General features: G+C 40.5%; 1 protein-coding gene across 2 annotated transcripts in view; it reads right to left on the reverse strand.

The window, feature by feature from the left end:
• The window catches only part of LOC129698129 (cullin-5), a 58,268-nt gene that overhangs the window by 26,902 nt on the left and 17,228 nt on the right, over positions 1-14,138 (reverse strand). For both annotated transcript variants that reach the window (XM_055637030.1, XM_055637029.1), the window contains exons 3-9: positions 11,407-11,506; positions 8,697-8,873; positions 6,307-6,448; positions 5,577-5,722; positions 3,138-3,218; positions 2,036-2,129; positions 135-265 (exon numbers count right to left, since the gene is read on the reverse strand). In XM_055637030.1, coding sequence (XP_055493005.1) covers positions 135-265; positions 2,036-2,129; positions 3,138-3,218; positions 5,577-5,722; positions 6,307-6,448; positions 8,697-8,873; positions 11,407-11,506 — 871 coding nt within the window. The remainder of the gene's footprint in view (positions 1-134; positions 266-2,035; positions 2,130-3,137; positions 3,219-5,576; positions 5,723-6,306; positions 6,449-8,696; positions 8,874-11,406; positions 11,507-14,138) is intronic.

Consider the following 14,138-nt stretch of genomic DNA (forward strand, 5'->3'; position numbering starts at 1 on the left):
CCCTTCAAGTATGATGTCATAAGAGTATTATATGTAAATAATCACCACATTAAAAGAATGATAAACATTGGGTAATTTACTTTGTGATATAACCATTAAAATAATATAGACCATATTTTGCTTTATATACTTACAGTAGTTATAGTTTCTGCAGCTGCTACCATATCTGCTAATCCAGCACTAATAATGTGTTCTTCCAAATCTTTTAACATAGGTTCAATCCCATTTGGAACTTTATCCATCAATGTAAACATCAAGTGTAGTTCTACAGATTAATTAATAAATCACATTTATATCAACATAGCAAACACCAATAAAATATTTGCAAGTTAAGAAAGATTCTGTGCTTTGTGACTGATGAAGCTAAATTTATTTTAATTATTAATTTAAAAATTAAAAATAAATAGAAATTCTATAGAAATTTCTGTCAAACACAACAAGGATTCGTAAAGTATGGAATATTGCCTCATTTTGGTTATTTCAGTATTTGGTTATGCAGAAAACCATTGCCACAACATTCTTACAACTAGCTTTGCCATCTGTTGAGTTTTTGAAAATAAAATTCCATGACTTGATCGAGTTGACAATTCACTGCCATTATGCTGTTTTAATCAAGATTAGACGCAATATAGTCCAATAGTCAAGATTATATTTATTTTTACATATTAGTTCTGTACATCAGAAATAGTTTGGATTGAATTCATTTGGAGGCAAAACAGTAGCCATTAACAAACTGGATGCATGGGTGTAGGTGCGCTCTCCGTCTTTGGAACTGACAGTCAAGGACATTATGCAGCATTTTGCATGGTTGAGTAATTCATATCCAAAGGCATGATATTTTCAGTGGGCCAAACAAAGGTACTTTTTCTTCAATGGGTGGCAAATGGACTCCAACACGTATACAAGATACAGTTACATATTTTAGGGTGTATAAAATGGGCAGGCCTACTGAAATCATCTATAACTTATTCAATAAGTTATTCATTTCTTCTCTCCAGAGATGTTGCCTGTCCCGCTGAGTTGCTCCAGCATTTTGTGTCGATCTTTGATGAAAACCAGCATCTGCAGTTCCTTCCTACACTTATTGAATAGGCTTTAGTTTAAAGTGTGAACTTCTAGAATGTACTTTGATAGTTAGTCCTGATGTAAAAGGCCTTAATCTTTTTTGGTAAGTTATGAAGTATATTCTTTGCAGAATTCTGCTTCAGAAATGGAAGAATAGTAAATATTCAGCAATACGTCCTGACCCAGAAAATATGAATAGCTAAAACGGGAAACAAATGAAACAGAGGGAAAAAGCTAACACAAAATGGAGAAAATCCTAAAAACTAAATTGCTCTTTGTCAGAACAATCTACAAAGTGCATTGAAGCCCACACTACTGTGAGGTTTGACTACAGGAAGAAGATTTTGAACATAAAGCATAGACTGAGTTGTAATTACACATGCAAAAATTAAGAAGCATTTCAGCTGAAGGATTGGATTTCAATTCAAACTGAAATGATAGGAGAATCATCTTCAAGCCATTTGATCCTGGTGTTGATTGAGAGTTTAATGGCTCTGGAGTTCAGGATGAAGAGGGATCTCATTGAAACCTACCGAATAATGAGAAGCCTAGATAGGGTGGATGGGGAGAGAATATTCCCAGTAGTGGGAGAATCCAAGACCAGATGGTACCAAAATTAAAGGTTATACCTTAAGAATGGAGCTAAGGAAGAATTTATTTAACAAGAGGGTAGTGAATCTGTGGAATTCATTGCCACAGACAGCAGTGGAGGCCAAGTCATTGGGTATTTTTGTAGCGGAGGTTGATTGGTAAGGATGTCAGAGGTCACAATGAGAAGGCAGCGAATGGGGTTTGAGAGGAAAAAAAATACTTCAGCCAAGTTCGAATGGCAGCAGAGACTCAATGGGCCAAGTGGCCTCATTCTGCTTCTATGAATTATGATCTTATGTCATAAAGGAGAAATATATATAATTACAATTAATTACTTCATTAGTGCAAACAGTTAACTCCATAAACCAAACAAACTTACTGTCTGTCTCATTGCGTTTGATCATGCCTGGGCATTCAGCAAGAATCGTCTCTTTAAAAGAAGTCACCAGAGCATTCACACAGCACTCCATGAGCTGAAATAAAACTCTTACAATCAGAGTCCTTTACAAGAATAATGCCTTCCTCTTTAGAATCAGTAAATAAATTACAATGGCATTTATATATCTATGTGTCAGAGGTTATGAGAAGACAGGAGAATGGGGTTAGGAGGGATAGATCAGCCATGATTGAATGGCGTAGTAGACTTGATGGGCCGAATGACCTAATTCTGCTATCCCGTATGATCCTATGATCTATGAAAATCTTAAAGAATAATTTAAAAAGAAAGATCATGTTATTACAAATTCATACAAACTTGAAAGAGAGATGTTAAAGATCAGAAATTACTTACTTCATATGAAGAAATTAGTAAATCATATCTCTAAACAGAAATAAAAATGACCCCCCTCCCCAATATTCATTTCAACAGATCTAGGATTCTCTAGCCAAATGTCGTTGAATTCACCAATACCATTCAAGCCATTAATTCAATATTCAAATAAAATTATCCTAATTTATTTTCGTAACTAAATATCCGTGATTGTGAATGTTCCTTTTAATGCAACCAAATCACGGATTTTGCAAAATAACAAACTGAAATAGAGTTGCAGTACGTGTAATCTTAATTTTATTTGTGCCAAATATTTGTGTCCCAGAGATATTTTGAATATTTGAACAATGGCTATTTATCTCACCATTAAATTCAAATTTCACGTTTACCTACTATGCACAAAGATCGCGAACGCGCACTTTCTAATACAAGACAAATGAGTGTGACCAAGGCAACATATCTCATCCGTTGGAGAGATAATTGACTTTGCTTTGTATTTTCTCAAATAATCATTCTCTCCAGAGATCAGCAAGAATTTTTAAAGGGTGGTTTGAAGTCAAAATGTCTGGCAGCATAGACTGATCCCAAACAAAACAAGGGAAGAAGGATAAGCAGAACACAGGGATGGGCAGAGTTAAATCCTCCCCCCTCCACCCATGCACCACCGTCCCCAAAATGCACAATTTGTAGAACTTTCATAAGAAAAACTTACAGCCTGAACTGAGTTGCATTCTCGTCTGGTTTCCAAATATCGAAGTGCCCTCTTTTCCTCTTCTTTTAATTTAGCATCTGCCTGTAAAAGCAATTTTGTTTGTATTAAACAGATCAATTTTCAATGATACTTTATTGTCACATGTACCTAGGCATAGTGAAATTCTTTGTTTTACAATACACATCTATGCAAAGCGTCGCCACGTATCTGGTGCTGACAAAGCGACAAAGCTACAAAGTACTCATTATAGTCCCAATGGTTCCTCCTTATTCTCTGCGGCCAACTCCGCTGGGTCCTCCTTTGTTCTCGGCAGAACGACCACCTCTCCCCCTCATACAGTTTGCCAGAGAGCCGTCCCTCCCCTATCTGGTCTTTCAGCCTTCATGCCCCGGGGGTCGCCTCCCGCAGCTGAGCTTGAAGGTGTGGGAGTTTAGACCCCCCTTGGACCTCCTCCTCTTGGCCCTTTGTCCAGCATCAGCCAGTCCAACTCTCTCTTCCTTCCAGTTCTGTGTCTTTAGGAGCGAGTGGAAGGTGAGCCTCAGACCCACTCCATGCGAGTTCCACGACTAGCTTCCAGTCGAAGTTTGGCAACCACCCGCGTGGCCCCGTATCCATCGATGCTGGTGGCTCGGGGCTATCACGGCCTGTTTTTTGAACAGCTCTGCCCAAGACCGTAAAAAAATAGCATTGTGGATGTACATCATACAGTTCCTCACACAGACCTGACACAGATTGACCCCATTGTGCACAGCCTCAGAAAACAGCCAAGATCAAAGACTTGTTCCACCCTCTCTTCCATCAAGCAGGAGATACAGAAGCTTGAAAGCGTGCACCAGCAGACCCAGAAAGAGCTTTTTCCCCGTTATTAAGCTTCAGAACAGTCCTTCTATAAGCTTGTGTACTGTCCTATTCACCTCTACCCCATTGTGGTCATTGAACTTTGAAACTGGTGCACTTCAATGCTGAGCACTATATTCTCTACTATCTTCCCCTTTACTCACAATCACAATAATACTTTATTAGCCAAGTATGTTTTACAACATACGAGGAATTTCATTTACTAAGTCAGTCATACAAATAAAAAGCAACGGAACACACAAAATACATTTTCACATAAACATCCACCCGTGGCCCCTCCACATTCCTTACTGTGGTGGAAGGCGAAAAAAAGTTCAAATCTCTTCCCTTCTATGTTCACCCGCAGCCGGGGGTCTCGAGCCTTCCGTTGACAGGACGATCTGGACTCCCGTAGCCGGCGTTTGGGCCCTCCGCATCGGGGCGATCAACTCCCGCATCGGGGGTATGTCAGCTCCCCTGCGCCAGCCATTGGACCCTGAGCCTCTGTATCGTTGGAGCTCCCGACTAGGCCTCTCCCGAGACTGCTAGCCCTTGATGGTAAAGGCCGCAGGCCACGGATGGAGTGATCCCAGGCAAGGGATCGGCTCCGATGTCGTCCACGCCCCGCGGTGGGGCTCAAAGTCAGTCCGAGGGGGGCCTCCAGCTCCATCGATGGTAGGCCGCAGAGCGATCAGAGATGCGTTCCAGAGAAAAAAAAAATAGCATCTCCGGCAAGGTAAGAAACTGAAAAATGTTTCCCCCCACATAAAACAAACCTCTCCCACATAAAACAAACCGGCGAACATTTACACAAACTTTTAACACACACTAAAAATTAAAAAAAGACGAAAGAACAGACAGACTGTTTGCGGGGCTGCCAATCGTGCGGCGTCCCAGGTGGTTACTCACACCCCCATAAGTCCGCGGGGCGTGGAGTTAACATTGGAGCCGATCCCTTGCCTGGGTTCGCTCCAACCACGGCCTGCGGACTTTACCATCAAGGGCTCGTAGTCTCGGGAGAGGACAAGACGGGAACTCCAATGACGCAGAGGCTTGACCAGCCCTGACCCAGGGTCCGGTCGCCAGCGTGGGGGAGCTGACATCCCCCCCAATGTACTCTACCTAATGTACTTGAGTTTGACTTGACCGTATTTATGTATGTCTGATCTGATTGGAAAGCATGCAAAACAAAGCTTTTCTCTGTACTCTGGCACATGTAACAATAAAGCAAAACATAAAAGTACACCATTACTGCATGGATACGCACAGGCCATTCTCAGGTTACAAATACCCAACTTATGGACACCCCTACATCAGAACAATCTCCCACAGTATTAGTAAATTCTAAACTTCAACGCATGTACATATGTTCATTCCTACAAATGACAGAACTTGTTTCCTATCTCTCTCACTTCTAACCATTATTCTTTCTTATCTGTCATGTGCTGTTGATGTCTTTCAATATAATACACTATGGTCACCATAGAGTGATTTTTGTGTATTTTCCAACTTAGGGACAAAAATCAACTAATAGGTGTCTGTAAAAACAGAACCCTTTACCTGGAACCACCTGTATTGGTATTTTACTGTTTCTAAACTTACATATTTCATGTAATTTTGTACACCATTTTGTTGCAAATAAGATGGGGCCTGCGTCCTGTAGAATCGCTCAGTCGAATCTAAATAAGCCTTTTCAAAATTATCACGATAAATCTGAAGCTTGTCTTCTGGATTTGAACACAGGTTGACTGCAATTGGAGAAAAACAAACCTAGTGAGGGAAAATGTTGCAAAATACTTGCCAAAACTGAACCGTAAACAAATTACAAATGCAGTACATTGCCCGGTCTTTCTTAATCATGCAGATTTGCAACTTGCAAAAGAATCTGGTCATAGAATTTGTGGTTGCTGTCAAAATTTCTTCAACCATTTATAACCTCAGCTTTCAAACCCAGTTACAACAAATGTCTGCAATTTCGTCAGCGTTTCTGTGTGTTTAGGTGTGAGCAAGTGTTAACGACAGCAAGTATTTAATTTACGCACAAATCATTTCTCAACAAATGAAAATGTATTTTTAAGTGTATGTTACAGTTAACTAACTGAATAACCATATTTAAAAACATTGATTTAAACAAATTTGCAGGAAAATAAAGCCTATGGTTAGAATGCCACAGGACAATGAAATTAAAAAAAAAACAGATTTCTCTCCAAATACATACGAATCATACAATTTATGACCAAATTAACATTTAATTCCTTCCCAGTTCTGTTCATCAACTTACCAGTTTTTTGTTTCACCGTCTAATCAGGAAAGCTACTTTACATAATCTTACCGTAACTTTCTCTGACTCCAATGACCAGTTGTGAGTCAAAGGCTTCTCCTAGACGTTCAGCATGAACTAGCTTCATTGCACTATCTTGAAGACGATTCTTAATGTTCGAAAAAATTGACTCATTCCAGGTGTCCAGCATAAGCTGAAAGCATTAAAACATTCAGTGGTGAAGAAAAGAAAGCTTTTCTTGCCTATCTCTATAATACTAAAACTCTTCCTGTTGTTTGTGTTTGTGCCGACGATGTGTCAATCTGTTTTTCCTATCTTTTTCCAAATGCTAGGTCACAGCCTTCCCATTTTCACATACCCTACTCAGATGTTTCCCCGTTGTGGCGATAAACATCTTACCGTCACATTCCCACCTATATTTCCGATGATATTAATCCTTTAAATTTTAAAACAGCCCCAAAAACTCACCCATTTCTGAAAAAAAAACCCCCCCCGTGAAGTCACAATGCACTTGCAAGGCAGGACGGGGCACTCCGGGAGGGAGGGGCACTCCAGCGCTCTCGGTGAATGAGGAGTCGCGGTGGCTGCCGGCGCCAGACACCTGAAACCTGGTGGCGAGGGTGGTGCCGTGAGCCCTGTCTGGAGCCAAGCCTGGAGCTCGAACTGGAGTGACAGCTGAGCCCGGGGCTTGGGATGGCACCGTGACCGGGGCCCAGAAAGAAGCCGCCGCTGGAACCAAGGACAAGCCTGGGTCCGGAGTCAGGGACAAGCCTGGGTCTGGGGTCAGGGACGAGCCCGGGTCCGGGGTCAGGGACGAGCCCGGAGATGAAGTCGGAGCCTGCACTGGAGCCCAAGCAGCGGCCGAGCTGACAGCTGGAGTCTACAGCCAGGGCCGGGCTGGGTACGAGAATCAAGCCATGTTCCAGGCCCCGGCGCTGCTCTACGACCTGGGTAGGTCCTGGGTCAGAGAATGGGAGTGAGGGGAGGAGGATGAGGGAAATGAGGAGGAGGGAGATGGGGTAGGGAGTGGGGTAGTAGAGGGAGATGGGAGGGGGAGTGTGGAGGAGGTAGATGGTGAGTGGTGGAGGAGGGAGTTGCCCCCTCCCTATCTTCCCTCACTCCCACCCTCTCTACACCCCATCCCTCTCTACCCCTCCCCCTCTACCGACCCTCGCTCTCTACCCCCCCTTCCCTCTACCCCCCTCCCTATCTCCCCCCCCCCCCCTCCCTCTCTAGGGATTGAAGAGGCTGGGGGATGAGGAGAAATGAGCCGCGCCTGCGCAGTTGGGGGCTATGCATGAGTGGTGCAATATTGCATTGGGGGAACGTCTTGCGTTGGGGGAACGGGTGAGTGGTGGAACCTTGCGTTGGTCTAGTTCAAATATTAAAATTATTGCTGGGATTTTTGTGGTCCCCAACCAATCTTCAGCATTTTCCCCAAAGCCCTCTCAAAGAAAGCAGCTCCAACCCCTGCAATGCCCTCTGCTGAGGCAGGACCCATGCGTACATTCTATCCTAAAGGTAGTGGGGGTAAGAGAATGCAGCGCTCAACTACCCTAAAAGTAATGACCTGATAAGCCTTTCCCACCACCCAGCTTGATGCTCGAAAACATTTCAAAGCTATTAATTAAAAAAATTAAATTTAAAACATAAAATTATCTATATAACTCAAACAATGTAAAATTAAAATACACTGGCAATCCCACCTAACCTGGGGCAGTCTGTGTGGATTTACCAACAGTAAGCGCAGTCGACCACTGGTCTCAACACGTAGAATTTCTTGCTTGCCAATATAATAAAAAAGATTAAACTGTCTCATCATTTATCTACACCACCAGTGGGGGGCATAGCAAGTAATATTTTACATTCTACAGGCCAGTTAAGGAAACTTTTACAGGTTCATTATTCTACCTCGGTGACGTTTTAAGGGGAAAAGGAAGACATATCCAGAGGTACCTGAATATCAAAGAACAACAAAATAAACTACCTAAAAATGTAATAATTGGTAGAAAAAGTGCATGAGATACAAGAAACCAATGACAATTGGTGGATTACCTAGCAGTGTAACGGACATCTTTGATCCAAGTAACCACTCTCCCAGATTTTATGTGAAAAGGGAAATAAATCAACAAAATGCATTTTATTCAATTTTTCTTGTCGCAGATGACACGGTTTCTTTTTTTCGGAAAAATCGCAATATGGGCCATCTTTCTAGTGACAGAACCCCTCCTTTCCTTCAATTGTTGCATTTAAGAGTGAACTGGAAAGGTATTCAAAAATGAATATGCAGGATTTTGGGGAGAAGACTGCTGCAGTCATCCTACGATGCTGCATTTTTCTGCAACTATAGCAGAGCTGTGTTCCATTGATGCAGTTTGATTTTTAAATTTATGACCTTTAGGAAAGAACATATTTAAAACATTAAATCCCCATCCACCTACCTTTCGTACAATACTATCCTCCACATTGGATTTCTTATTACTACCCTGTTTGCCCATTAACGTAATTTCTAATTGACAGAAAGGCTTGGGCAAAATGTCACATTGTGTGAAGAACTTCCGCCATTCTGCAATGTAGGCTTTCAATAAAGCAGTATCATCTTGGTGGCTTAACACCCTCTGCAAAAGGAAACAGAGTTAGCTTTTACATCAGAACAAACATGAATAGTTGATGAATAAAGTTTAACTAGAAGCAAAACTGTGTTTTATAGAGGAGGCATATTGCATTAACACAGAGTTAGCTGCTGTATAACCCGTTCCTAATACAATTACAACAACAAAAAGCCTTGTGCTTAAATATTTCGAGATTGACAGTTTCTCTATATAGGAAAGACAAGGTTGGAAAATGCAAACGAATATGATTGAGTAGTGAGACAAGGAAGAAATTATAATCTTGTTTATAATCAAGATCCCAAAATTGGAGATCAGAGACAGAGAGGTGGGGGCACAAATAATGGTCAGGGAGGGAACCGTTTATAGGAAAGGTTGAGGATATAAACACAAAGCATTCGGGTGAGCGTCTATCGATTCTGTTCCCCCCCCCCCCCCCCCTCAGTTTTTACTTGCAACAAATTTTAATCAGAAAAACAGAACAAATACTTTTAGCTTGTGCTCTGAAAGAACCAAGATGCACAAGGAAAAGATCCTATAATTGCTAAATTAGAGCATAATAGTTTACATAGGTCAGGAATAATGCAACACATTTTGTGCCTTCTCTGATTTGGGCAATTTATGACAAATTGTGTGTTGTGAATTTAAAAGACCAAATTGTTTAGAGAAAAATTATTCAAGATCGTATAGATATTATAGCAACAAGAGATACTATTTTACAAACAATATTTAGAAATGATTGTAATTTGCTCAGGAATTATCAGCTGGGTATGCCCGCTCTTTTACCCCACAACAGTAATCATTAACCATGTTAAGTATTCATGAATGTGCCTACATTTGCACCGTTTAAACAACTGCTCCAAAAGTTGTTAAATTTGCATTCCAGTATATGTCCCTGATGATCTGGAAAGATGTCTGCTCACCTTAAGTATACATTTGTATTGATGAAATGTAATCAAGTCTATCATTTGCCAGAAATATCAAAAACAGAAATTAATAGAGTAACAAGAAAATTCCCAGATATTGAAAATGCAAGGGCAGTACCAAGGCACAGCAGTTAGTGTTGCCGTCTTGTGGTTCCAAAGAGTCAGTTTCATCCTGACCTCAGGTACCACCTCCAGGGTTTATACATTTTGCCCAGTTTCTTCCAACATCCCAAAGATTAGCTATTATAAATTTCCTCTTGGCATAGGCCAGTGACAAGAGAATCAAAAAGGTGATAGACAGAAAGTGCTGGAGTAACTCAGCGGGTCAGGCAGCATCTTTGGAGAAAAAGGGTGATGTTTTGGGTTAGAAAGAGTGAAAGTAGAGGCAGAGGGACTGAAAAGTAGGAAAAGGCCAGAGCAAATCAGAACCGGCAACAGATGACCAAGGAAGACTGGAGCCCACAATAGCCCATTGTTGGCTGGAGAAGAGGCGATATCAGAGGAATAAAAGGATGCAGACAGTGGATGGACAACTAGGGTGGTGTAGGGGGAGCGGGAGAAGAGGGGGAATGCAGGGGTTACTTGAAATTAGAGAGATAACATTCATACCGTTGCCCAAGTGAAATATGAGGTGCTGTTCCTCCAATTTGCCTGTGGCCTCATTCTGACAGTGGAGGAGGCCCAGGACAGAAAAGTCATTATGGGAATGGGACATTTTAAAAAAAAAAAAAGGAAGTTGATGGGCTTGCAAGAATGAGCATGCTTCAGGACAGTAAGAGGAAGAATCGGACTGGCAAAATTGCTCACGAGGGTGTCAGTTGGGTCTCCTTGAGCCAATGACCTCCTTCCATGTTGCTATACACAGTAAACCATAAAGAAAACGCTGGCCTACCTGGATATTATTCGTGTGACAGCAAATTTTAATTGCTGCTGTTGCATATTTTAGTACAAATGCAAAAGCATATTAAATAGCGATCTTAGTAACTCATTAAAAAATGTTAAGTTTTAAGTATTCCTCAAAATTTCAAAGCGACATTAAGTAGAAGTAGTATAAAGTACAGGTCCACCACCGATTTTCCGGAAACTAGTGGTCCGGCATTTCCTTTAATCCAGACAAAATTACGAGAGCGCACTTGAAATCCCCCCGTCATTCATAGAATTTGGCGCCTAGGCTGGGTGATGTGGCCGATCTCAACCTTATCAGGACATAATCAGCCAATAATCAGCGAATTTGCCCCCTGCGGCCGGAACTGGAACGTCAGCCCAGCTGGAGCTGGCAGATCCGTTCCCATAGCCGACATACGCTGCCAATTGGCAGGTCGAATTAGCCCTATGCAGCTGGGGCTCTGGAACTCTGACCCAGCCATAGCCGGCAGATCCACTCCCATAAACGACTTCCAAGGCTGACTTTGCAGGCTGCTATCGCAGCTTCTCTGAGGCCTAGGCAGGCCATTCAACTCCTCTCGGAGACAGTGACCTCTGTTGATCCGTCAATACAGATAATGCATAAAGGCTCTGGAACGAAGGGCGCCGGAAAATCTATGGAGGACCTGTATCATATTGCTTGTTTTATATTAATAATGTAGCGTTCTAAAAAAAAAAACTAACAAACTTACAGCTTGAGCTTGTTTGATAAAATCTAAAATATCTTCCTTGAGTGCCTGATGAATTTTTGCTGGACCTTTATCATCCCACAAACAGACAGCATGAACATCTCTATAAAATAACAACATTACTTACAATGCAGAATTCTACAAAATATGGGAGATTTTAACTTCAATTAAATTCTAGCACAATATATCTAGAAAAAAAAGTTTGATATGTGCAAACCTTGGTTTTACTGTATTTTTTAATTTTACATGACAAGGCTGAATTAAATAGAAAAATAGAATCTCCCATGAATTAAAGCTATAATGATGTTTGCATTTGCAGTCTGAACTACAATGTACAAATCACCTGCAACTTGAATTGGGCAGTCAACGGTAAAGTGATAACATTAGTCTTTGAAGTCTGAAGTCAAAGAAAGCTGCACACAACACTCTTTTTATAGTGTGGAATTTCTCTTTCAGACCTTCAGTCAAAAAGAGACTACAGGTATTCAGCGATCATGATATCAAACAGGTTGAGCATCCAATCCCATTGAAGAATTTTCTGACAGCTAACCAATCATGCAAAAAGTACAATATTTTAATCTTACAAGGGGCATAAAATAAAGATCAGACATAAACGTGAAAAGGTAGAAAATGAAGCATTACAAACATTTTTATAACATCATTATTTTCAAATCAGTTATTCTTCGCAGCATTTCTCCTAGGAAATTGCATCATGAAACTTATTTTCAGGCCCACAGTATTTTGTCAGACAGAATTATACCCAAGAGACTAGAAACAAACTCATAGCTAATGAACAAAACATAATATTTTCAAGTTATTTCCCAGCAAGAACAAATTGTAAATGCTGAAAGTTCACCAGATCAATAATTTCCCTAGAATAAACTGATGATCGTGTTAAAAAAAAGTACATTTTGAAGTGTAGCTGGGAATCATGAAACTATTACTGAATTCTCATGTTTAATTGTACACTTATTCACTCCATAAAGTTTTGGAAGTTTTGTCATTATTACCAATGCAAAATACCAGACTATGAATCCTGTCAATTTTAAGCTAATTGTCCAGTTCACGTCAGGTAAAGATTCACAATGGAAACTAACTCAAGGCAGCATGAATTACATTTCATATTTAATTTCTTAGGATGACGCACAACTGAAATAGAAACAAATTGCAGTTATGTGAATTTAACTAAAAAGGCACTAAAGCATTTGGAAACCTTCATCTGCACCTGACTGAACAAATAAATGACCACAAATGATATTCTTCAAGATGAAAACCTTTCACAATTGTTTTGTTTCACATTCCATCAAAAGGACCTACAATAAAATTAGGTATCTTCTCACATTTTATGCTGAGAATTAATCATCTCCTCTATTACCTTGTCCACTTAAAGTTATACAATATTATCTATTTAAAATGACTTGTTATTTGATGAAACTTTCCCAAGTGACTGAGTACACATAACATCAAATAATATTATACAACTTCCAAATGGAGATTTACTCTCACCACATTTATTCTGCTCATAAAGTCTATTAGAATGCATTGCGGGCAATGAAGTCAGAGAATATTATTCCAATATAAGAAAGCATGGAGTGTATAAACTTTGGAATGATAAGATTCAATCCACAAACATTTATTGATCAGTTCTTTTCAGATTACAACTTGTATCAGAGATCTGCCCATTTATTGAGGGCAATGCATAATATTATCATTCATTTTAAATAGCTGGAAAATCATCTATCAAAAAAAGTCCAAAAACGCTTCTCTTTGGCACAACTTTAAAAAGAGTGGGAGGAAGTCGGAAATGAAAAGCAGCATGATCACCCGTCAGGATTCAAGTCAGAAGCAATGGTAGAATTCCTTAATGGCTGCATGTGTACAGTCAATGTACTAACAGTAATATAATAATTACTATGCTTTATTTGCACCACAGCAAGTCTGGATGCTTAAATTACAAAACAATTGCGTTATGATCCACAAAATTTAAAATTCTGCACTGGAAAGAGTGCCAAGAAGATTTACAAGGATGTTGCCAGGGCACGAGGGCCTGAGTCATAGGGAAGGATTGAGTAGGCTAGGACTTTATTTCTTGGAGTGCAGCAGGTTAAGGGGTGATCTTATCGAGGTATATACAATTATGAAGGGAATAAACCAGAGGACACAGGTTTAAGGTGAGAGGGAAAATAATTAATGGGAACTTAAGGGGCAACATTTTCACACAGAAATGGAACGAGCTGCCAGAGTAGATAGTTGAGGCAGGTAGTGTAACAGCATTTAAAAGACACTTAGACAAATAAATAAATAGGAACGATTTAGAGGGAATGTGTAGAAAGGAACTGCAGCTGCTGGTTTATACCGAAGGTATGCACAAAGTGTTGCTTTAACTCGGTGGGTCAGGCAGCATCCCTGGAGAAAAGGAATGGGTAATGTTTTGGGTCAGAACTCTTCTTCGGCTGAAAAAGGATTCCGCCTCAAAACGTCACCTATTCCTTTTCTCCAAAGGTTTAGAGGGATACGAGCCAAATACGGGCAAATGGGACCAGCTTAGATAGGGCATCTTGGTCAGCATGAAGAAGTTGGGCCGAAGGTCCCGTGTCTGTACTACATGACTATAAAAGTTCAAATTTGTTATCTAAACGCAGGGGCTTCCCGTCTTGCTGAGGTTTCACACTGAACAGCTACCATTCCAGACCCAAAACAGTAATTTCAATCTGATCACATTTTCACCACTCCCT

The sequence above is a fragment of the Leucoraja erinacea genome, chromosome 6 (genome assembly GCF_028641065.1).
Source record: "Leucoraja erinacea ecotype New England chromosome 6, Leri_hhj_1, whole genome shotgun sequence".
Taxonomy (NCBI): Eukaryota; Metazoa; Chordata; class Chondrichthyes; order Rajiformes; family Rajidae; genus Leucoraja; species Leucoraja erinaceus.